At 41.0% G+C, this 24673-nt stretch overlaps 2 protein-coding genes across 2 annotated transcripts; both read right to left on the reverse strand.

Annotated features, from left to right (window-relative positions):
* Nucleotides 1–896: 896 nt before the first annotated feature.
* On the reverse strand, nt 897–15929 carry ephx1 (epoxide hydrolase 1, microsomal (xenobiotic)). Its single transcript, XM_041975864.1, has 9 exons — nt 15774–15929; nt 9323–9509; nt 9053–9233; nt 8753–8971; nt 6846–6975; nt 6403–6617; nt 6193–6301; nt 5907–6029; nt 897–2635 (listed from the first exon to the last, which is right to left on the reverse strand). Exons 2-9 carry the CDS (start codon nt 9497–9499, stop codon nt 2413–2415), a joined length of 1377 nt encoding a protein of 458 aa, XP_041831798.1. The 5' UTR covers nt 9500–9509; nt 15774–15929; the 3' UTR covers nt 897–2412.
* Nucleotides 15930–18322: 2393 nt separating this feature from the next.
* srp9 (signal recognition particle 9) lies at nt 18323–21473 on the reverse strand. The gene is made up of 3 exons (XM_041975886.1): nt 21270–21473; nt 21070–21138; nt 18323–19024 (listed from the first exon to the last, which is right to left on the reverse strand). The coding sequence occupies exons 1-3, from the start codon at nt 21339–21341 to the stop codon at nt 18905–18907; spliced, it is 261 nt and encodes an 86-aa protein (XP_041831820.1). The 5' UTR covers nt 21342–21473; the 3' UTR covers nt 18323–18904.
* Nucleotides 21474–24673: the final 3200 nt, after the last annotated feature.

Raw genomic sequence — 24673 nt, forward strand, 5'->3', positions numbered from 1 at the left:
CCCTTCTGCAGATGTAAAGCTTAATGAAGCAAGGCCTGTTTGGCCTAAACATCTTTATCTGCACTATCCACACATGTGCAGGGGTCATCTTTGTGCAGACCAAAAATAAATGCATAAAACAAAGTGTGCACATACTACATGCCCACAGGTTGTCATTTTAAAACATATTTGTTTGACTTTAATTTAAATATCAAAAATATAATCTACCATTAGCCAGGTTGGAACTGACTGAATAAAAACAGTTTGAGAGCATTAAATAAAACTACAGATCCAATTCCAAAAAAGATTTTACGCTTTGTAAAATGTAAATAAAACAGAATTCAATGATTTCCATAACTCATCAACCTATATTTTATTCCCAATAGAACATGTCAAATGCTGAAAGTGAAACATTTTACCATTTCATATATGCTAATTTTGAATCCGATACCAGCAACACATCTGTAAAAAGTTGGAACAGGGCGATTGTGTACCACCAGGCCAGTTCAGCAGCCAGACTCTTCTCCTGTGAAGCCATGCTGTTGTGATGGATGCAGGATGTGGTTTTTGTCCCTGTGCAAATACAACTACTAATATTATTTAAGGCTGTTAACCTGATGTTAGCATGAAGCTACGTAGTAATGCTAGTCTAGTTATATGCGAACACTATATTAGTTTAAAGCTAATATGGGGAAACCATGTCATATTTAGTTATCAGTGTGTATTTAGGAACTATGGATAAACTCAATCAAGGCTTTCACATTAGAGCTAAAAATAAATTATAAAGATTCTCAGAGTATTTCAGTATTACTTAGCAATGATTAAGCTAGAATGATCAACAGTAAACTAGAAAGGCTACTAGCTGATTTTAAAGTAGCGATAGCATGAAAATGTGGAGAAACACAGCCTGTAATTAGTCAGATTTTGTATAGGAAGATTTAAGAATGAGAAAGGGAGTTTTTTTTTTTATTTTTGTAAAGAGGAATAGTATAGTTCAGACCGAGATAGACCCCAGCCCCAATGTTAGCAGCCCTAGAGCTCCCAACATGAAGCTAGCTACACAAGGATCCAGTTTACCACCACCACCAGATAATGATCCAGGAGTGCAGATAGGAGAAGCCATTGATACCCCTACTACCACATCAGTCTCCACACACTGCATCCCAAATGGATCAACTAGTAGATCCTTAATTAACCTTTCTATGAACTTTTTTTTTAACTTGTTGCAAATATTTCTACTTGGTGATCCAGACTTTTCATGTAAAAATTGTTTTATTTTTCATGCCTCTCTAATGTGACCATAGTTATCACGGCAGTGGATGTGAGGGGCCCTGATAAAGTCTGGCCACCCCATGTAAAGTCTAGTTCCACCACTGAACAAAACACATCATGTTTACAACTTCTAAATTTTGGTGTTGAAACTTACTAAGAAATGAGAAAGTGTAAGTAGGATGCATCTTTTACATGTTGGCAAATATAAACCAAAGCCAACAGCGTGTGGAATAAGCGGTGAACTACTATAAAGAAACCAGAGATTTTAAACTAGATGTTAGTTTTCAGTGCCCCCTGATCTGCAGCTGGAAGTGGTCTGTGATAAACAAATAATGCCATAGGCACGTGTATTAGTACCGTACAAGTTCCTTCTGTTAGTAAATGTTTACGAGTTAGGAGCTTATATAAGACCAAACTGAGATAATTTTTTTTTCCCATTTTTCCTAATAATCCAGTCAGTCTGATAAAGATTATGATCTTGTTTAACACCATCCAACCTGCCTCCAGATCCAGGACTCGCACACTCTCCACACAGAAAGCTGTATCAATATTTTAACTTTGTGCTCTTGATTTTAAACATTTTGCAGTAAAAAAAAGAAAAACATCATAAAACTGGAATCATGAAGGAAAATTATTAAAGACTTTAACTGATGGGCTTAAGTCTGCATCTGAACACTGTAATGCAAAACCAGGAAAAAACAAAACCTCCCAGTTTCCTACCAGTCTGGAGAGAGAGGATACCACGCTGAGCTGAACATCGTCACCTGAGTGAAGTCCTCCCCACAAATTCTTTAAATCTAACAAAAATTCTGTAAGATGCTTAAACTGCTAAAGTATTTATTTGGCCTGATATTATTGTAAAGCTATTAATACATGTTTTCAGGGGTCAAAGGTCATCAAGTCCGCCTTTATCCTTCAAATCTAAGTAAATTACTGTCAATGATTTGTGCTGCTAAAAGCTTTGTTTTTTGCCACCACAATTTTAAAGATATTAAAACACTTCTGGGTGGCAGCAAACAATGTGGTTGTATGTAGTCTCAGACAAGAAAACCAATCAAAACCAAAAAGAGTTGATGAATAATCTTATGCAGCCTCTTCAACAGGTTACTGTTTTATCATCTGAACTACACTGGGGGGGGGGGGGGGGGGGGGGGGGGGTTATCAGACAACACTCTTCTGTTTCTTGGTCTTCTCAACCATTTTTGTGAATTTCTGAATATCTTCGGCCATCAGCTGGGGCTCTTCCATGGCAGCAAAATGGCCGCCACGGGCCATGGGAGTAAATGTGACGAGGTTGTGGTATTTCTGTTTGACCCATAGCTTGGGTGTGTGCATCAGCTCGTTGGGAAAGCAAGCGAATCCTGTTGGGACGTAGACTGGAATCCTGAAAGAGAGAAAGAAGAAAACTGTTAGCACATAAGAGCTGCTAAAGATAAAAATACACCATCTCAACTTTCATTCAGCTCCAATTCAGAAATCTATTAATTTTCAATAACTTCTATTATTCAGCACTAATCCTCTTCAGATTATTTTCAACATGTTTCAGTACGATGGAGAGGAACACCGAAAAATAAACTGTTAATGTGCTTAATAACAACCTCAATAACAACAAAGTTTGGCCACTGTGTGAAATGTAAACAAAAACAAAATACAATTATTTTCAAATCTTAACACATATTTTATTCCCAGTAGAACATAAACAACATCAGATGTTTAACCTGAGACATTTTACCATTTCATGGAAAATATGAGCTCATTGTGCATCTGATGGCAGCAAATGTTTGTAGTTCCAGGGTGATGTTCGGCACGGTGTAAAAAGTAGTTCCAGGGTGATGTTCGGCACGGTGTAAAAAGTAGTTCCAGGGTGGTGTTCGGCATGGTGTAAAAAGTAGTTCCAGGGTGATGTTCGGCATGGTGTAAAAAGTAGTTCCAGGGTGGTGTTCGGCATGGTGTAAAAAGTAGTTCCAGGGTGATGTTCGGCATGGTGTAAAAAGTAGTTCCAGGGTGGTGTTCGGCATGGTGTAAAAAGTAGTTCCAGGGTGATGTTCAGCATGGTGTAAAAAGTAGTTCCAGGGTGATGTTCGGCATGGTGTAAAAAGTAGTTCCAGGGTGATGTTCGTCACGGTGTAAAAAGTAGTTCCAGGGTGATGTTCGGCACGGTGAAAAAAGTAGTTCCAGGGTGATGTTCGGCATGGTGTAAAAAGTAGTTCCAGGGTGATGTTCGGCACGGTGTAAAAGTAGTTCCAGGGTGATGTTCGGCACGGTGTGAAAAGTAGTTCCAGGGTGATGTTCGGCACGGTGTGAAAAGTAGTTCCAGGGTGGTGTTTGGCACGGTGTAAAAAGTAGTTCCAGGGTGGTGTTCGGCATGGTGTGAAAAGTAGTTCCAGGGTGATGTTCGGCACGGTGGGAAAAGTAGTTCCAGGGTGATGTTCGGCATGGTGTAAAAAGTAGTTCCAGGGTGGTGTTCGGCATGGTGTAAAAAGTAGTTCCAGGGTGATGTTCGGCACGGTGTAAAAAGTAGTTCCAGGGTGATGTTCGGCATGGTGTAAAAAGTAGTTCCAGGGTGGTGTTCAGCATGGTGTAAAAAGTAGTTCCAGGGTAATGTTCGGCACGGTGTAAAAGTAGTTCCAGGGTGATGTTCGGCACGGTGTAAAAAGTAGTTCCAGGGTGGTGTTTAGCACGGTGTAAAAAGTAGTTCCAGGGTGGTGTTCGGCATGGTGTGAAAAGTAGTTCCAGGGTGATGTTCGGCACGGTGTGAAAAGTAGTTCCAGGGTGATGTTCGGCATGGTGTAAAAAGTAGTTCCAGGGTGGTGTTCGGCACGGTGTAAAAAGTAGTTCCAGGGTGGTGTTCGGCATGGTGTAAAAAGTAGTTCCAGGGTGATGTTCGGCACGGTGTAAAAAGTAGTTCCAGGGTGATGTTCAGCATGGTGAAAAAAGTAGTTCCAGGGTGGTGTTCGGCATGGTGTAAAAAGTAGTTCCAGGGTGATGTTCGGCACGGTGTAAAAAGTAGTTCCAGGGTGATGTTCAGCATGGTGTAGCATCTCCTCTTCTTCTAACATGTCTGGAAACGTCTGGGAAGTGAGGAGACCAGTTGCTGGGGTTTTAGGAGAGAAATGTTGTCCCGTTCTGGTCTGATGCAGGATTCTGGCTGCTCTACAGTCTTGGTTGCTGGATTTCTGCTTCCATGAAGCTCCAGATGTTGTGTACTGGTGAAAGGTCTGGACTGCAGGCAGGCCAGTTCAGCAGCCGGACTCTTCTCCTGTGAAGCCATGCTGCTGTGATGGATGCAGGATGTGGTTCAGCATCGTCTTGCTGAAATCTGCAAGGCCTTCCCTGAAAGAGACGTTGTCTGGATGGGAGCAGATGTTGCTCTAAAACCTCCATGTACTTTTCTGCATTGATGGAGCTTCACAGATGTGGAAGCTGCCCACGCCATAGGCACTAATGCAGCCCCATTCCATCAGAGATGCAGCTTTTCACCTGTCCACTGATAACAAGCTGGATGCTCCCTCTCCTCTTTAGTCTGCAGGACACGCCGTCCATGCTTTCCACAAACTACTTCACATCTTCATCCAGGTTTCCACTTTGCCTCAGACCGTTTTAAATGATCTTTGGTCCAAAGACGGCGCTGGTTCTGGATCCTGCTCACATCTGGCTTCTTCTCTGCATGATGGAGCTTTAACCTGCATTTGTGGATTTCAGGGAGTTCACAGACAGTGGTTTCTGGAAATCTTCCTGAAACCATGTAGTGGTTTCCAGTAGAGAATCATGTCTCCTTTTAATGCAGCGCTGTCTGAGGACCCAAAGATCACCAGCATCCAGCCTCGTCCCATGCACACAGAGATTCCTCCTGTTTCTCTGAATATCTTGATAAAATTATGCACTGTGAATCAGGGCTACTCAATTTAGCCCTACGAGGGCCACACCCTTCCAGGCTTTCAAAATATTCCTTCAATATATCTGACTCAAATTAAATGGATCCAACAGCCTATGAACTTCTGCACAATGACTTATTAATTTGAGTCAGGAGTGTTGGAGCAGGGAAACATTGAAAACCTGGTCCCGTAGGACTGAACTGAGTAGCCCTGCTGTAGATGGTGGGATCTTCAAAGTCTTTTTCTGAAATTTTTCCACAATTTTCAGACCCAGTTTGTCTCAGATTGGTGAACCTCTGTCCAGCTTTATATCCAGGTATGGACTGGCCATCTGGCATACTGGGGCATTTTCCCGGTGGGCCGACGTGCATTCTGGGTTGTCACAGTTTAATTATCGGTCTGACTGGTCCATAAAACTCAGTACATAAGCAGCCCAACTAACACTGGGCCAGCCCACTTAAATTTTTAAACACCTCCCCCTTTCATTGTGGTTAGAGTCTTAGAGACTCAGCCTCTCTGAGATGCTCCTTTTATACCCAGTCATGTCATTACTGCTTTCAAAACGCAGCTGTTTTGGTTTGTGGTGGAAAACGACTTTTCCAGCCTTTTGTTGCTCATATTTTCCATGAAATGGTAAACTGTCTCAGTTTCAACATATGTTGTTTATGTTCTATTGGGAATAAATATGGTTTGCTGAGATTTGGAAATCATTCTGTTCCAAAGGTTTTTGGATTTGGGGTTGTATCTTGTATCAGACAATGGAAAAAAGCTAACACTTACTTAGTGTGAGGCTGGTTCAGACCTTTTCCAAAGTTTTCCTTGTAAAACCTCATGGAAGAGATAATGCACCCAGATGTCCAGTAGATCATCACATTAGTCAGCAGGTCATCAAGAGAAAACTTCCTGTGACACAGATCATGACTTCACTTATAATCATAATGAGTAATATTGGCTTAACTTAGAAGTGATTCATGTCTGGTGTCTATCCAGTTTTGGATCCAGGTTTTTTTTCTCCTTTAGTGGAGGTTTGAATTGTCTGACTGATCAGATGTTCTGCTGTATGCACCTGGTGAGTCCACCATCCTCCAGGTTCCTGAACTCTTGGCTTGTCCACGTGGAGAACTTCTCCAGGATGTAAGCAGCCAGACCTACAGGTGAGTCATTCAGCCCTCGACCTGAAGGGCAGAAGAAGACAATAGGGGGACGATTAATGAGGTGATAGTTAAGACATGAACTCTGTGAAGCTGCCAAAGGTCGTCTTCTCCCAAGTTCTTACCCACAGTGTCTGGTTTGGTGGCCTGGATGTGCATGTAGCCAGACTCTTTAATGGATTCCACCACCAGTTTCTCCATGCAAGGATAGAGACGCTGAACATCCGTTTCAGAGAAACCAAACAGCGAAGGGAAGCGACGGCCAAGCACAATGGATAAAGTTAGAGTCAACCCCGGCTTGGAGGGTGGAGCAAAGTTTACATGCAAGCCTTTAACAGTCCTGGAGCATCAAAATAAATGAAGAAACAGATGTGGAGACATAATATTAAATTACCTACAAAGAAAGATGTAAATGAGCTTCAGCATCTGTACGAGGGGCGCTCGTTCAACCAGATGAGTTATAATCTACAATTTTACAAGTCCACTGCAAAAATAGTCTGTATGTACAGACTCTGGGGTCAATTCGCTGCATTCATCTGTTGTGGTAACAGAGGAAGTTGTGTCTTACTTGGGCTCCAGCTGAGCCATGTTGGTGGTGACCAGCCATCCCCAGTCTCCTCCGTGAGCATAGAACTGCTGGAAGCCCAGACGCTTCATGAGCTTGAGGAAGATACGTGCCGCACAAACTGAATCAAAACCTGTGTACAGAGTTAGAACTGCGTAAAGTAAAAGTTTGTTACAGTAAAACTTCTTCCTGCACTCCCTAAATTTAGTTCAGTATGATGTTGTTACTTTCTTACATTGGGCCTCATTCACTGGTGTCTTCCATGAATCTTCTCAAATTTGTTCTAAAGCACTGAAGAAGTGTTTTACAAAAACTCTCCTTCAGATTCACGGACATGTTTGTAGACTGTTCATATCTTTCCTCTTAGATTGCTGAATGCCAGTCTCTTGAAGTTGAAAGGCCAGACCGGCTGGCCCTACTTTGAAGGTAAACGCCCAAAAAATGCTCATAAAAGGTCAAGACAGGCAAACGGACATAGCAGAGGTGAGACAGATGAGAAAAAATAACTAGCATAATGCCAAAAGAATGAATAAAAAGAAAAAAATAATAATAAAGACGCACAATGATGCTGATTTTCCTCATTTTTAAAGTGCTAACTTATGAAAAATCACACGGTGAGCTTTAAATAATATAAAAACAGCTCTGTGTACAAATGGGTAATTAATTCCTCCAGAACGTGGACACACAGTCCAGTTGTAAGAAACACCTTAAAATGAGCTTTTAATCCTGACAGACTTGTGGGTTTAAACATTTGCTAGACACTACTCCCATATGCAAGAATCATCTCTTTCCTCCAGCTTAGTTATACCTAAATGGTGTATTTGCAAGAGTCACTGACCCTACGCACACATTTAAGCTTCCCCAATCCAGCTGTTTTCAGTACCTCCAGGTTTGCCATTTCCTTCATCAACAAAATCCAAACTTTCACAACATGCAAGGTGGTAGAGTTGCTGTTGCAGTCAAAGCAGATCTGTGTTTCTGTCTGAAGAAAAATAAACTGACTTCATCTTCTCCAACACTGGTGAGTACCTGAATATTTTTACTGAGTTTCAACAGGCAGCAAACTAAACTGAAACTTTCACTCATCAGATAAAGTTTACGATCACACAGAATTGAAATGTTACACGATGATGAATAGCTGTTTTCTGCAGACATGTCTGCAGGCAGCAAGCAGAGACCTGAGGACCAGTTTCTGTCCTCCATTTGTCTGGATGTGTTCACTGATCCAGTCAGTACACCATGTGCAGGTCAACACCTCATAAGAGAGATGGTTGCTCAGTCCTGACATGAAGCTCAGCAGGAAGCCAGCAGCAGCAGCTCAGAGCAAACAGCTGCTAAACCAGCAGACGTCCTGCCTGGTGTGTCTGGCCGCCTACTGTCAGATTCACCTGGAGCCTCATTGGACAACCTAACGTCTGAAAAGACATCAGCTGATGGAGCCTGTGAAGAACCTGGAGGACAGGATGTGTACGAAGCACGATAAACCTCTGGAGCTGGCTAAACCATTGTACATTTTAAAGTGGTTAAAGAGAACAGCGAACATCCAGTATTATTGTAAATGGAGAATTCAAACTGCATTATTTGAATTCACACATTAGTGTAAGATAACTATCTTCTGGTCCTTGTTACCGTTATATCGTCTTGCTCCTCACTGCTGCAGGTCAACTCCTGAGATCATTCCTGGGCACAGACCTCGTTTACTAGGATACGTGTCCTGGTAAATGAGGTCTTTACCCCAACATTATGACACAATATGTTTTTTACACATTTATTCTCCATATTTGAAATGATTGTTCTATTGTAAGCACTCATTTTACATATACAACAAAAAATATAACCCATTTTTTCTGAAACCACCACTGTGTCCGACTGCTTGACCAGCTCAGTCCCTCACAACTTTCCAAACTCACCTTTCTTCTGAGGTGCTTCAGAGAAGCCATACCCTGGTATGGAGGGACACACCACCTCAAACACGAGGTCCTCAGGGTTTGAGGGTTCTGTTAACAGGGGGATCAACCCATAGAACTCATAGAAGGAGCCAGGCCAGCCGTGAACCATTATCAAGGGAACAGCACTTGTCCCCTCAGGCACCTTCGTAGGCTTCACATGCACATAATGGACGTCAATACCTGGATCAAAGTTCAAAAAGTAAGAATACGTTAGAGGTAACAACCGTATCTTCTCCAGATGTGTTAGCTAAGCAGTCTCACCTTCAACATTAGTTTTAAAATGAGGGTACTGGTTCAGTTTGTCAACTTGTCTTCTCCAGTCAAAGTCATTTCTCCAGTAAGAAACCACCCTCTGCAAGTACTGGGAGTTGAAGCCGTAATTAAACTGGCTGTCCTCCAATGAGGGAACAGGACGGGTCTGGTCTATCCTCCGGTACAGGTCCTGACAGAGAAGAAGGGAAGAATATATGTGTTGCTGGGACAACGGGAGAACGTGGATGGAGTCGAAACCCTGAAAGATTAAGTATTAACCTGCAGCTCTTCGTCACTAGTGGTAACTTTAAATGGGCGGACGGTGACGTCTTCATCAGTGGGATCTCCTGTACACCACCAGCCATCCGCTGTCTCCAGAACCTGGGTTCTTCCCCTCTGAACCAGAAGGAAAATCAGCCCTCCGATCACCATGGCAACAAGTAGCTCCGTGAACATGATGATGTATCTGAGTAGAAATGTGGACAGATGGAGGAAGATGGATTCTTTTCTGTTTCACAACATAAATATTCAGAAGTACCTGGGGGTTATTCCATGAAGTTGGACTAAGGGAAAGCCGGACTTATCTTGATAAGTGTGGCTCATTTAAGCCAGAGTTCCGTTCCATCAACGTGGCTTATTTTAATGCCCGCTGAGTAACCATGGTAACTTATAAAGTAGCCTGCTCGGGGGCAGGATGACGTTTAGCTTAGCTTAGTCTCAAAGGTCTGATACAGACTCCCAAAAGAAAGTTCCACCTGGTAGAACGCTGCACTCCTGCCACTTATTCTGATACAAAAGTTAAAAAAAAAAACAAAAAAAAAAAAAAACACTTATATCACTATTTTGTCTTCAATAATCAATAAATCTGTCAGTGCCAATGCAACTAAAGAAACACAACTATACACGTACTGAACATGAAATAAAATGAAAAAGAACATAGTATTCATTAAAACTAATTAATACCATATTAAACCCCCTCCCCAGGTTCAGGAACCCCGACCTCCACTGCCTCTGGTTGGCTACCAGTAAAACTGGGATCAGCTGAGCCCCGTCCATACAGACCGAGGGTGTTTAAAGAGAGAGAAAGAAAACTGATCTAAAGAGATGGATGAAGGAAGGAAGGAAGGAAGGAAGGAAGGAAGGAAGGCAGGCAGGCAGGCAGGCAGGCAGGCAGGCAGGCAGGCAGGCAGGCAGACAGACAGACAGACAGACAGACAGACAGACAGACAGACAGATAGACAGATAGATAGATAGATAGATAGATAGATAGATAGATAGATAGATAGATAGATAGATAGATAGATAGATAGATAGATAGATAGATAGATAGATAGGGTTCCTTTTTGGTACCCATGGCTTGGCCTTTTATTAATGTCCCTGCAGAGGGCGCACGCTTAATTCAAGCTTCATTCAGACCACCAGACCCACGGGTTTTCAGGGGGAGGACCACCAGCAGCAGTGGTCTCTGACGTTGTCTTGGTATCTACAGAGCAACATATTTACACCTCAACACGTTTAGAACAAACATTTCTTCAAAGATACCTCCCACTCTGAGACATGTTCTGGTTCTTTATTTCCACCTGCTGCAGGTTCGCTCTGCTGGTAAGATGCTGCTGTTGATGTAACAGTGCAGAGTTAATGTAGGTCGCACACACGCGCACGCACACACACATGATAATCACAAAGATGATGCATATTGATTATTGGGTTATTAATAAACTGAACAGGGCCAGTATGTACAGAGACAATTCAGCTGCTTTATGTAAACAGATTTATAACAAGAGGAACCAGAAATAAACCAGGACGATGAAATCAATATGTAACAATTGACAATGGTATGAAACTTTTATAAGTCGCGTATTTAGTCTGTCAGCAGTTGTTTGCTGCTTCCCTCGCTTTATTAATCACGGCTGTATGACCTTTTCTGGTGATGACACTTTTACAGTCCTCATACATCTCCATCAGTGACGTGCGGGCAGGTGAGGCCGGCAGTACTCTGTCTCACCTCAAGGGGGCGTAGTTGCATGCTGGTGGATGAATAGTAAAATAAGAAGCTCTTTTCAGTTCTTACAATGTAAATCTGGCTCCAGAGGAGTCGGTGCCTCACCAGCCATGAACCCCACCGCACATCACTGATCTCCATCAGCATTCTTTGTTCAGCTGCTGAGAAAATGAAGCTCTCAGCTTGCTCTCTTTTTCTGCAGCTCCTCTTTTCCACCATCCACTTGTCAGGGCTTCCTATGTTCCTCAGGACCTCCCACATAGCCAGGCTATGTAAGCCTCGCTTGAATTAGCCTCAAGTAGATGCAGCTGAAAAGTGTTAGTGGAACAGCTTGAGTCTTAATTCTGAGATGGTGTTATTCACAAATGTATTTGTTTAAGGCACTGATACTCACTTCGGTCCTACGAGGGCCGCAATCCAGCAGGTTTTCCATGTATCCCTGCACCAACACACCTGAGTCAAATTAGGTGGCTCTAACAGCCAATCAGGTTCTACACAATAACTCATTAATTTGACTCAGGTGTGTTGGTGCAGGGATACATGGAAAACCTGCTGGATTGCGGCCCTCGTAGGACCGAAGTAGTTTAAGGAAACCCTCTCTCTTAAATGAGCCAGACTTATCAAGATAAGCCCAGCTTTCCCTTAATCCAGCTTTGTGGAATACCCCCCAGTTTGTACTGGAAAAGTACATAAAAAATGTTAAGAACTCCTGGTCTAGACAAGGTGATTAGTTCTACAGAGGAATTGAATGTGGACCATATACCCAAATTTCCCTGAGGGCTCTCTGAAGGGATTATTAAAGTATTTCTATTCTATAAAATAAATGATAAAATCTTAATGATGAAAAAAATGCATTAAGTAAATATCAAACTACAAGATTTAATTATTTTGTTGTGTGCTGATGCCAGTAGCATTTTAATCCAGTAAAAATATCACCATTGTATTTTACTTTAACTAATTAGTTCATAAGATAAAATTGAACTGTAAGAGCATTTAGAGATATTTTGTTTAATATCTTAAATGCACTTTTAAAACAGAGGTCCCCAACCCTGCTCCTCAAGGCCCACTATCCTGCAGGTCTCCCTGCTGCAACACACCTGATTCAAATTAATGGCTCATTAGCAGACTTGTGCCATTTAATGTGAATCAGGTGTGTTGCAGCAGGGAGACATCTGAAACCTGCAGGTAGGGATGGTGAAACCGAGGCCTCATCATCGAGTTAACATTGACCCAAATGCATGAAAATGGCTTCATGTTCTGAATCATTTGAGCAGGTCAAAGAGCTCCATCTGCTGGCTGTGGGTGTGTAATGCATCAGAAAGAAAACATGACTTCCACGCGTCATCCCTGTCTCATCTATTAATTGTTCAATAAAGGATACTTTTTCTACAATGAGTGAATATTTAGTTTCTGGAGTTCATATAAATGATAAAGAGGGGTTATTAGGTAAGATTAGTTAAGGTAACAGAATCGTGGTGTAACTTAAGTAAACTAATCTGTAATGACAATAGTTTACTCACAATGTGAACGTATGAGGAAAGGGTGCTTGTGCAACGGATAGTTATGGTTGTTAGTGATTTTATACAGTTTTTTTTTTTTACTGTTTTATGTGTCTTATTATTTATAATAGATTTTGCACATGCGTCTTATCGTCTACTTCATGAGGTGTTTTTTTTTTTGCACAGCTAATCATTGTTGAATGTGGCACAACAGTTTACACATTTATGTATATATATTATTTACTCAGTTTTATTTTATCTTATCTTTATCTTTCTTCTTTCATCTAGTTTAAAAGTTATTTTTATTTACAATCTTTTATGGCATCCAGTGTGGATGGGAAAGTAAGAATTTAATTGTTCAGGGAAACTTGTTTCATTTCTGTGCAAATAACAATCAACACTTTGAATCTTGAAATGTATTATGAGAAAAATGCTTTGGCAACTCTGTGATGTGTCATAGATTTTTATTTTAAAAAGTATTTTCTCAATGTTAGGCTTCACTCTCCTCTTCTGGCACAAAACCACTCCAGCTTTGGAAAGGTTGCACCTGAAAGAATCCATCCATCCATTTTCTGCTGTTTATCCAGGTCGGGTCGTGGGGGCAGCTGCCTAAGCAGGGAAACCCAGACGTCCCTCTCCCCGGCCACATTCACCAGCTCATCCAGGGGGAATCCAAAGCATTCCCAGGCCAGCCGTGAGATGTAGTCCGTCCAGTGTGTCCTGGGTCTGCCCCAGGGCCTCTTTCCGGTGGGACGTGCCCGAAACACCTCACCTGGGAGACGTCCAGGAGGCATCCTAACCAGATGTCCGAGCCACCTCATCTGGCTCCTCTCGATGTGGAGGAGAAGCGGCTCTACTCTGAGCCCCTCCCGGATCACCGAGCTTCTCACCCTATCTCTAAGGGAGAGCCCGGCCACCCTGCGGAGAAAACTCTTTTTGGCCGCTTGTATTCATGATCTTGTTCTTTCACAACTCCTGGCCATAGGTGAGGGTAGGAACGTAGATCCACCGGTAAATCGAAAGCTTTGCCTTTTGGCTCAGCTCCTTCTTCACCACGACAGACCGATGCAGAGTCTGCATCACTGATCCGCCTGTCCATCTCCCTCCATCCTTCCTTCACTCGTGAACAAGACCCCGAGAACTCCTCCATTTGGGGCAGGACCCTATTGCAGACCCGGAGAGAGCACTCCATCCTTTTCCGGCTGAGGACAGTGGTCTCGGATTTAGATTGAATTGTTCCAGTGAGAGCTGAAGATCACGGCCCGACAAAGCCAACAGAACCACATCATCTGCAAAGAGCAGAGACCTAGTCCTGAGGCCACCGAACCAGATCCCTTCAACACCTCGACTGCACCTAAAGGACTGTCCATAAAGGTTATGAACAGAATCGGTGACAAAAGGCAGCCTTGTGGGAGTCCAACCCTCACTGGAAACGACTGATTTACTGCCGGCAATGTGGACCAAGCTCTGACACCGGTCGTACAGGGACCAGACAGCTCGTATGAAAGAAACACAAGGACAAAATTGTATTTCACTAAGTTTAAAATCATTTATAAAATTCTCTGCTGATGGGGATCAGAAACCAGCTCGGCCGTCTAAGGTCCAGCAAGTTGTGGTTTTTCCTCTGCAGCTGCAGACCGAGACGTTTCTTATGCTGTTCCTGGATGAAGTTTATGATTAACTTTAAAATCTGCTTTTTGCAAGGCTATTTAAAAAACAACTATAAAAAAAATGTACCCCCCGCTCCGTTCTCACACTCACCCGTTTTATACTGGGTGTGTGTGTGGCACATTACAGCTGAGCCGCGGCCTCCGCTGCTATTCGCACCATTTTAGTCAATGGTTTGGTTTGGACTGGGTGCGCCGCAGCACATATCAGAAGCGTCCCAGGAGCCCATAAATAGTGGCACAAATATGTATATATATAGCTAAGAGAATAACAACATGTGAGAATGGGGGTTGTCACAAATTTTTAACACTAAGTGTCAGAAAATCTACTGGGATTTTCACACACACATCTCCAGGGTTTCCAGAGATGGTTTGAAGAAGAGAAAATGTCCAGAGCAGCAGTTGTCTGGACCAGAATGTCTGGTTGAAGTCAGAGGAGAATGGGTGGACTGGAAACAGGAAATCAAATAAATAATTATTTAAGATCACCAAAAATCCAGAAACCGAAAACAGATTTGTGTGCACAGTCCCGCACTTTACAACATCATAAACAGTCTGTGTTGTAAACCAAATCTGGGTCACAAGGCTTTCATCGGCTAGAGTGTGGAAAACAAAGCAGCACTGGAACAACAGGGTGGTTTTGTTTGTGACCAGGATCAGAGTGCAAAGCTGAGAGCTGCATGACCAGGCGTTTCTCACTCAAATCTCTTTCAGCTCTAGTTTTTATGTTTCAAACGTAGCCCAGAAATTTCACTGTCAGTTATCACCGAGACCCAGAGGAAAAGTCTGGACTGCCAAACTTTGTTCTTGAACGAAGTTCAGTAATCTGCTCCAAACTGAAACTGTCTGAATGCTGAAATAAAATTTAAAAAGTTCCCATTTTATTGCGTTTTTGCATGCTATGTAGATTAATTCAGTCCTGCTTTGAACAGTCCAGCTTTTGTAGATTTTAACAAGACCTGGTCTAATGTAGTCAAAATCCCCAAAACCCAATAAAAACAACCTTTATTAGCATTTTCACAATGAAGTAAAAGTTTCACAAACGATAGACCGTGTTGTAATTAATATACTCATACTCATATATAAATCAGTCCAGATTTGAATGCCAAATACCACCATAAAAAAGACCTTTTTTTGCATTTTCACAAATTAAAAACGGTGTGGTAATTAATCTACATGTTGTGTAAAATAATTTAGTCTAGATTTGAACATTTAACTTAACTTTTTAGCAGAAACTGCTCTAATGTGGTCCAGGTCTAGGACTTTATGCATATGACGAATCGGAAGCCAACTTTAGCCCCGTGCCCTTTCACCCATACAAGTTTGTGCAGCAGCGTAAAAAAACTTCCAGCAAAGCCACAGAAAGCGTTTATTTACCAATAATACTGTCGCACCTCTGCGCCTCTTCAACGTTTCTGCGCCATTTGTAGATCAAAGCTGGTTTAATCGAGCATTAATTAAAAAAGTGCAGCAGCTCGTGCAGCTACAGATAGGTTACATAAGTACGTTGTGACAAAATCCACACATGTAAACAAAAACACTGCAGGTTTGTGAGGTTTTACCTGCTGGGTTACAGCCGCAGTCGGAAGGAGGACGTCCCAGACCAGCTGTTTCTTTGCGTCTGATTCCTAAACTGTGCAGCTTACCAACAAACTACACATTAGCGTCAAAACTGACATTCATCTACTCAGACGGCAGATGGCTGCACAAGTTTATTTCCCTAAAACCGGAATAGTAGAGCCGACGTTTCAGAACTGCGCATGCGTGCTGGAGAAACCTGGGACATGTAGTGATTCGTGCAGCACCAGGAATATGTTGTAAAATCTGATATGTTGTTTATGTCCAGCTGTTCTGTTTTCATTTACATTTTAATAAATGTAAATCCCAACCTTTTTAATTAATCGGGGTAATAGAAAGACAACAAAATGTAAATTGAAACAAAAGCTGGTATAAAAAAAACTAACAACACAACATAGAAGTACCGTTTAATTTAATCCCAGCAGTGTTCTTATGTAAAAGTCTATCATGGAACATCTTCACATAGAAATATTTCCCACTCTTACTCATAAATTCACTTCAAATGTGTCAGATTTAATTTTTTTTAAGCTTTATCAAACCAGGGAGTTCTTTGAGACTATTTGCTTTTAGAGGGTGACCTAGCATGCTATAGCAGTCAACACATATAAAACACAGCACACAATAAAACATCAAATAAAACATGCAAAACATAAAATACCCTAAGAGAAGTAGAGACTTCAGTTAAGTGAGTTCCTAATAAAGCTTTAAATTCACCAAGAGACCAAGTTATTGGGCTTTAAGGTCAGAAACCTGGACTTGGAGGGCTGCCGGAGGTTTTCCAGGACCAAGCCGCAAAACTACATGCGGTTCTACCTCACTTTGTAGAAAGTTTTGGCTTATTACAGCAGCCTGGATTATTGCATATTATAAGTTATTGATTGGTATTAACCTCCTCCAATACAGCAGGAGTTACCAGGATAGTTTTAGAGAATAAACAGTGATGTTTTGCACCGCTGGGGAGACAGGCCTCTTCACCGTTTCACCCAGCATGAGCTGCTTTGACTGATCTTTCTTACTATTCCTCTTATTCATAACACCCAAGCCTCATTTTTACTTTTTTTTTATCTTGTTCTCAGACATAGAGCTTATTGTTCACCCAGATGCCCAAAGTATTTATAACATGAGACATTTTCAATGTTACCTCCAGACAAGGTAACGGGGGATGTGAGCTGAGTGAGCTCTGGAAAAGAGCTTTTCTTTGCATTTGAATCAGATTCAGGTCAGACAGAAACCTAGCCGGTCAGGGAGACGGCAGCGGAGTGTGGTGTTTGTGAGGACTGCTTCATAGAGCCCTCTTCAAGTTACCACACAGACTTTCTGTTGGATCTTGTTCTGGGCTCTGGGTGCAGCGTTCCAGAACTTCTTCTCGTGATCTGGATGTCTGTTTCATTTCAGCTTTTAACCGTCATGTTGAAAGCTGAAATTCTTTTTCAGCAAACACCTGAAGATTTTGGCTTAAAAGTGAAGGTGGTCAGAATTCCCGTCACCTTGATCAGAGCTCCAGCTCCAGCATGATACTGCCACCAGCATGCTTCCCTGTGGGTATGGTAGAGATTCTTTCCTGGGCTTGTGGCCAGAAAGTCCAACCTTGATCCCTGGCCAGTTTAATCTTTTCACAGTTTTGTAATGAAGTCCAGTTCTTTGCAACGCCCCATATTTCCCTCACGACCTGATGACTGTTACTGTGTTTTTTGGTAGATCCAATGCTGAGGAAATGCTTCTCCTGACCGATATCTGTCATGATGCTTTGGAAGCTCGCTCCCAAGCCTCCCACTTTCCATCTGCTTTTGGACTTGGGATTTCCTCAGCGACTGCCCAGAGTCAGAGTCAGAGTCGGGCCCCCTATGCTCTCTCCGTAGGGATGTTTTGCCTACTGTCCACTCTACATAATGAATGTGCATACTGATACTCTCCCACCCAAGCAACGGAAGTTCGTGGATGCTGACAACAATGGACTGTCATGGGTGAGGTGGAAAATCAGCCAACATGGTGCAGCAATAACAAGCTGGTCCTCAACACCACAAAAACTTTGAGTCGTGGACTTCAAGAGAAAAAGACCCTCAAACATCAACAGGGACTGTGTGGAGGTCTCTGACTTCTAGTTTCCTAGAAAATAAACCTGGAAAATCAAAACCACTGTATCAATCAAAAAATATCCACTGCCTGGAAGTCCAGAAAAACAACATCCTAGCCAAGGAACCGTTGTGTCCTTCTACAGATGCTCTGTGGAAAGCGTGCCGACGTCCTGCATCCTGTGGTTTTCTCGCTGCACCAATCAGCAAAAAAATAGAATAAAATCAGAACTCCAAGGAGGTCATCATCTGTGCCCCCCCGCCCCGCCTTAGAGGAGCTGCACTGGTCCTGCTGCCAAAGAAAAGCTGAAAGACAACCAGCTGTTCACCTGTTAGGAATGCTTACACATCTTAATAATAATAAAGATTCTGACTGACTTGAATAACACTGAATTATTTGAACTTCTGCTACTTAAACACACTCCCTCTGCAACATGAATGAAGTACAGATTCTGGCTGCATCAGGGAAATAAACATTTATTGAACAGAAAATTAAATCATGGCGGATGGAGCTGTATTCGGAAGTCTGGATTTTCTCATTAGAAACTGGAGTGTTATTTTCACCCTTGTTGAGGAAACGGAGGATCCTGCTTTATGTGGCACACACGTGTTAAAAATAAACTGAAACTACAGGGCTTAAATGCAGATGAACATAAAATACCTCCACTGCCTGTCTTATCAATCTTTATAAAAAAATAATAAGAGCAGCACATTTTGACCCTCATCTTTTTTTCTGTGCCCTTTCTTACACATCTCAGCAGCCCAAACTGAATTTTCTCTGTAATAATACCATTAAAGCTGAAAAAGAAGGATCATGAAATTTTATTGACTGATAAGGTAGAAAAACAGAATCCTCAGAGAATAAAATATAAAGTGTGTATCTATGTCGTTGCACCAGACCAGTGCATGCAACCGGATCGACCTCACATTCTCTCCTTACTCCCACCGTCTGTCAGACTACACATCACGCTGATGGCTCCGTGCTTCAACAAACACCGTGTCCACCAAACAGTCCAGGTGCTCTAAAAGGTCTGCACGGCATGTTAGTCCGTCTCCATGGCACCGCTGTGCGTCTCCTTGGACACCATGAGTCTCATCAGTTTTCCGTGGAGCTTCTCAATCTTCTTCACATCCTGGGCTTGGTCTGTCTTGTACTGTAAACACTGTGACAAAAAAGAAAAAACTCACTTATTTTTTTCTATTACAATAATAATAAAAGGAGATTTGGGAACTTACACATATACAATCCAAAAAAGAGCCAGAAACTAATATTTCATTGGATCTTCTTTAGCTTTGATTACAGCAGCCTTCTCCGTGGCATTCCTTTCTGTAAGCTTCTGCAAATGTCACAACTTTTATTTCCATCCAGAGCTGCAAGATCTCACCCGTCGCTGAACCTAGACCTGAACAACTGCAGCAACCCCAGATCATAGACTGCCCCGACAGGCTTGTACAGTAGCACTAGGCATGATGGCTGCTTCCCTTCATCCTCCTCTCTTCTTTCCCTGATGCTCCCTCACTCTGGAACAGGGTAGACTGGACCCAGGAAACTGAAGCCCTTTTCTCTGAGTTTCCTCACCGATAGGTGGTTTTCTTATGGCTACACAGCTGCTTAATTCCAATCCCTTGAGTTATTTCACATTGTTAGTGTAGAAATGCTCTGACTTTGACCTTTAAGCATAGCCCTGAGTTGTACTGGTGTTTTTAGCCATCTGCTTACTAAACTTGGGCTCACCAACTCCAGACCTCTTGGTAGGTTGGCAGGTTTTAGATGTGTCCCTGCTGCAACACTTCTGATTCAAATGAAATGGATTTCCAACAGCTTGTTGTCAAGTTCTGCACCAGCCTCTTAATGAGTCAGCTGTGTTGCAGCAAAGAAACATCTAAAGCCTGCGGGACGCTGGCCCAAGAGGGCCGGAGTTGTTGATCCCTGTGACAAACTTTTAAATTTTCCCCGATAACCATCATTCAGGATGTTTTTCCAACCACATTTCTTCGTGGAAGATGATGGTTCCCCACTATCCTTCCAGTTTTTAATACTGCACTGGACAGTTTTTAACCCAGTTTTAGTAGTTTGAGCATTACCTAAGATGGTTTTCTTTGACAGATGTCAATAAACTGACCCTTCTGAAGCAGATGAACATCTTGTCCATGACCACAGCACGAATCTTCCCACAGTATAACCCTCAAAACTCAAAGCTGTTGTTTTGTTTTGGATTTTGCGCCTTTTTTTTTTGCTATTTTTGGTTGCCTGTTTTTTCTTTTCTTCTTTCCTTCTCTTTCTTTCTTTCCAAATGTAAAATTACATGTACAAGCTCAACTATTTTAATCATTGTCAGCCAAGCATTATTTTTTCAGGGCCGTCCTGGTTGTCAGATTCTGAGGTTAAAATGATATATGAATAGATAAAGCAGCATAAAGGTCGACCAGAAGAAGAAAGCAAAATTTATTACTAACAGAACTTTGTAGAAATAACACACAGATCAACAGTGACCAAACCTTTTCTCATCTCATCGTTCTCTCAAGTCTTGGCTTTCAGGAGAAAAAAATATTGTTATTGAAACAAAAACAACAGAAACTATTTCCATGTTTCCACTTTTTCCTCATTTCCAGTTATTCCTGCTACTATTTACCTGCTATCCTCACTAAACCAACTCAGCTGGTTTATGGCATCACGGTGAAACAAAAATGTCTTCCTGGCTTCATTCCAGCCATAAAGGACCAATATTTTTGTTCTTTTCAGACAGACATAGAACTTTCTGCTCACTTGTTGATCTTTGGCTGCTCTCAATTGGACATTAAATCAGGGCTCCAGACTGCAACCAAATGATCACATTTTGCGACTAAAATGTGAGACGGAGCAAGTGAATTTTTCATCTACTCTACAACGCCGACCAATACATTTGCAGGTCTTTTTCTTGTAGGAGTTATAACTGAATTTATTTAGTCACTAACAAACTTCTGCTCCTCTCTTCAGCCCAGCAGTCACCTATTCTCTTCAAACGGCAGCTGTTTCATTTAGCCTCAGAGTGGATTTTTTTTTTTTTTTTGCAAGTATTTCTTCAGCGCACATAGTAGCATATTACACAAAACACCAAGTAAAATATTTTATACTTTACACACCTTTAGTCACCTATGATTATCAGTGTCAGAAACTAGTTCATTAAGCTCATATGCTAATATGTATTTTTAACGTCGTTTTACTAACCACCGCGTTGTCGGTGACTTTGATGCAGAGGTTACCGTCACAGTGTCTGTATTTCAGAACCACTCGGACCTGCAAATAAAACAGTTTGTCAGTTGCAGTCAGCACACTCACGTCGCTTAAAAACAGACAAATAAGCTATCCAGCTATGCGCTCAAGCTAGCATGCTAATATGTGCTGTACTGGAAATAAAGCGTTTTCACCTTCATGGGATCTGTCAGATACAGTTTTTCTGCTGCACGAGCGAACTCCTCCCAAGTCTGATAATACGGCATTTTTATTTATTAAGATATAATTTAACTGAAAGGTTCTAACACACTAAACTCTAACACAGTTTTAAGCAGCTAGTGTTTCTGAATTCAGACTTGCTAATTTCGGAAACACCACATCAGCAGCAGGAGAAGCACAGCCAATCAGAATGAAGAGGCGGCGGAGCCAAATCTATATCCGGTTGCACCTTTTCACAATAAAGACATATTAAACTTGTTTTTACTGATTACTGTAGAATAATTTTCCATAATGCTGTGAACAAATTCCTGTAAGATGACAAAGAGTGTATGAAGTGAAAATGTGAAACAAATGTATTCTGTCTCATGTATTCCGTTACTAAGAACAGTAACGTGTAACTTTACTGTAGTTTTCAAAGTAGTGCTGTCTCCGCCATTTTTAGGTAGTGTGAGCCAAGATTTGACTTTTTTGTATTTAAAAACACGTTTAGATTAGACTCATAAAGAAAACACGACTAAGCCATTTGAGTAACTTGTTCCTCGTCAATGGTGACATGACTTTTCATTTTGATGGCTCTGACAGTTTCAAAGACATAAATAGTTGCTTTTGAGGAATGAACTATCTATTTTTAGCAAGCAACACACTTCCGCAGGTTATCCACCAGGTTCTACAGTTCCTACTAAATGAAATTCTGAGGTGAGAAATGCAGCAAAGCAACTGAGGAAAATCTAATAGGATCATTTTTCCAAACAAAACCACAAATAAATTAAATAAATATCTTATAAATATCTTATCTTATCACACACACACACACACACACACACACACACACACACACACACACACACACACACACACACACACATATTCTTCTTTCCTTTTGGCTTTCTCCCTTCCGGGGAGCAAATCATCGGCTTCCATCTGACCTTGTATGGAAGTTGTAGGATGTATTCGTACGTTCCTTTGGCACGTGTTTTACAATTTCAAGTCCTTCGGGATTGAACACCATCCCCTACATCCCCGGCTATAACTGGGTGTAAAATATAATGTAATCTCAGTATCAGTGATGTGATTTAATTTAAAATACTTGCAAAAAAAAAAAAAAAAATTTTTGAAGTTATTAACTAAGAGAGAAAAATAAAACATATACTCTCAGAATGTGAGTTTTTATCCTGTTGAAAAGTGGTTGATGTACTTGGTACGAATTTAGTTTTTAAGGCAGCATAGTTGAGTGGGTCGTCCAATAATTGGAAGGTTGGCGGTTCGATTCCCACTCCCCCAGTCATCTGTTGTTGAGTCCTTGGGAAGGACTCTTCACCCTCCTTGCCTCCAGGGTTGGCATCGCTGGTGTATGAATGTGGATATGAATGTTTGGTGGTGGTTGGGGAGGCCGTAGTTGTGGATTGGCTGCCAAGTTTCCATCAGTCTGCCCCAGGGCAGCTGTGGTTACAGCTGGAGTGAGTGAATAATGGATACAATATAAAGCGCTTTTGGTGCCTTGAAAAGCGTTCTAAAAATCTAATCCACTATTATTATTATTAAAATTTCATGCAGGTTGTGAATTTTTTCCACAGCAATTGCAACCATTTGATTACTCACCAAAACAAAACTCTGTTAAATTGCAAACACTTTTATTCCTGTATTTGATTTGAATTTCTTTATTATTAAACTTGTTTATACACTTAATATCACATGAATTACATGGCTTATTAAAATAATTTGGTACACTTTACATTGTTCTTAATGAAAAAAAGTCAGATAATCCAACAATTTATCATTGTAATCTAGTAAATACATAAAACATCAATATTTCAATAATATTAACAAAAGAAGCTACAGTAGTACTATTAAAACTGTTAACTATATAAAAACCACATAGTATTTGGGTGCAAAATCAATGCTCTTACCAGACCAATAAGTTTCTGAGTAGGCTTTTAATTTGAAATCACCAACGGTCACAAACCCGGAAGTGTTTCTGTGCTGCTGCTGAGAAAAATTTTACACCTTGCCCTCTGGTGTTTACCGTCTACGATAGCAATACACCTATTCCTATGTCTCAACGTCGAAACAAAGCTAAACTAAATTCAGCTCAACTAACAGGACATGATAGAGCTTCTCTGGAGGAAACAGAGGCAGACTGTCTTTAATGACGCAGACAAGTATAAACATAAAAACTGTCTTTTTGTCGTGGTTTGTTTTTGTCATTGATCCAGAAGACATTTAAAATAAACATATTTTAGTTATCAAAATAAAAAAAGATTTTTCATGTATTTCTCTTTATTTATTATCTATCTATCTATATGAACAAACTGTTATTTATTATTGTTAATTATTTCAGGAAAACAAATAAATTTTTTGAAAATCTGTCATTGACAGAAAAAAGGAGAAACTGTTTATTTATTTGTTTGTTGGGGGTTTTGAAAATGATCCAATTAATTTACACATTAATAATACACAGAAGATTTATTTATTTATTTGTTTGTGCTTTTATTTGGAAACATGATCCTATTAGGTTTTGCTCTGTTGCTTTGCTGCATTTCTCACCTCAGAATTTCATTCAGTACAAACTGTAGAACCTGGTGGATAACCTGCAGAAGCTTGCTAAGAAATAGATATAGATATATAGTTCTGCTGGACAGATTTTATAACTAGTTCAGCTCTTTTGTCTGTAACGACTCAAGCAATGAATGAGGGTGATTAGTTTTATGGGGAGTGACTATTCTGCAGTTGTAAGTTCATTTTGACTGATATGACCAAAGTAAATTAAAATGTCATGAAAAAGCAGAGAATTGTATGAAAGTAGTCACTAAATTACTAAATCAGAGAAGAAATTCTGTTCTTTTATTCTTGTTTTTGTTTAAAAAAGTGATCCCATTAAATCTGAAAAACCAAATACTTCCTTTTATGTAGAATTACCTTGTTTATAAAAACACAACAAAACAAAACAGAGTTTCATTCATTCATTCATTCATTCATTCATTCATTCATTCATTCATTCATTCATTCATTCATTCAATGACCTCTTTATTTATTCAATTACACTTCCATAAGTTGGTGTCTAATAGAAGAAAGATTAAGTGAAACACCAGATGGTATTCTGGGCATGCGATACAACTTTGTAACAGGTGGTGGAAACATGGAAATCTTATCTACCGTCGCTGGTTATTGATCCATTCCAGCATTTTATGAAACAGAATTGCAGCTTTTTAAATGGATGAAGGCTCTTTTTAATGGATGGAATTGTGATTGTGGACATGCAATGAGCTGAGAAGACACTTAAATAAACCACGTAAATATTTGAGCAGAACGGTTTTTAGTGAGAGTAAAACATCTATACAGCAAAATTTCTTCACATACAGTCACAATTAGCTGATTCGTG

The sequence above is a fragment of the Melanotaenia boesemani genome, chromosome 22 (assembly GCF_017639745.1).
Source record: "Melanotaenia boesemani isolate fMelBoe1 chromosome 22, fMelBoe1.pri, whole genome shotgun sequence".
Taxonomy (NCBI): domain Eukaryota; kingdom Metazoa; phylum Chordata; class Actinopteri; order Atheriniformes; family Melanotaeniidae; genus Melanotaenia; species Melanotaenia boesemani.

What these genes read in the sequence shown, in the direction of transcription:
- ephx1 (XM_041975864.1), bottom strand. Translation starts at nt 9,499, where the DNA reads ATGTTCACGGAGCTACTTGTTGCCATGGTGATCGGAGGGCTGATTTTC. An exon ending in TTTTAAAACTAATGTTGAAG is followed by an intron (nt 8,972 to 9,052) that starts GTGAGACTGCTT and finishes ACTTTGATCCAG; the next exon opens with GTATTGACGTCCATTATGTG. An exon ending in ATGGCTCAGCTGGAGCCCAA is followed by an intron (nt 6,618 to 6,845) that starts GTAAGACACAAC and finishes TTGATGCTCCAG; the next exon opens with GACTGTTAAAGGCTTGCATG.
- srp9 (XM_041975886.1), bottom strand. Translation starts at nt 21,341, where the DNA reads ATGCCGTATTATCAGACTTGGGAGGAGTTCGCTCGTGCAGCAGAAAAA. An exon ending in ATCTGACAGATCCCATGAAG is followed by an intron (nt 21,139 to 21,269) that starts GTGAAAACGCTT and finishes TTTTATTTGCAG; the next exon opens with GTCCGAGTGGTTCTGAAATA. An exon ending in AAGTCACCGACAACGCGGTG is followed by an intron (nt 19,025 to 21,069) that starts GTTAGTAAAACG and finishes TTTTTGTCACAG; the next exon opens with TGTTTACAGTACAAGACAGA.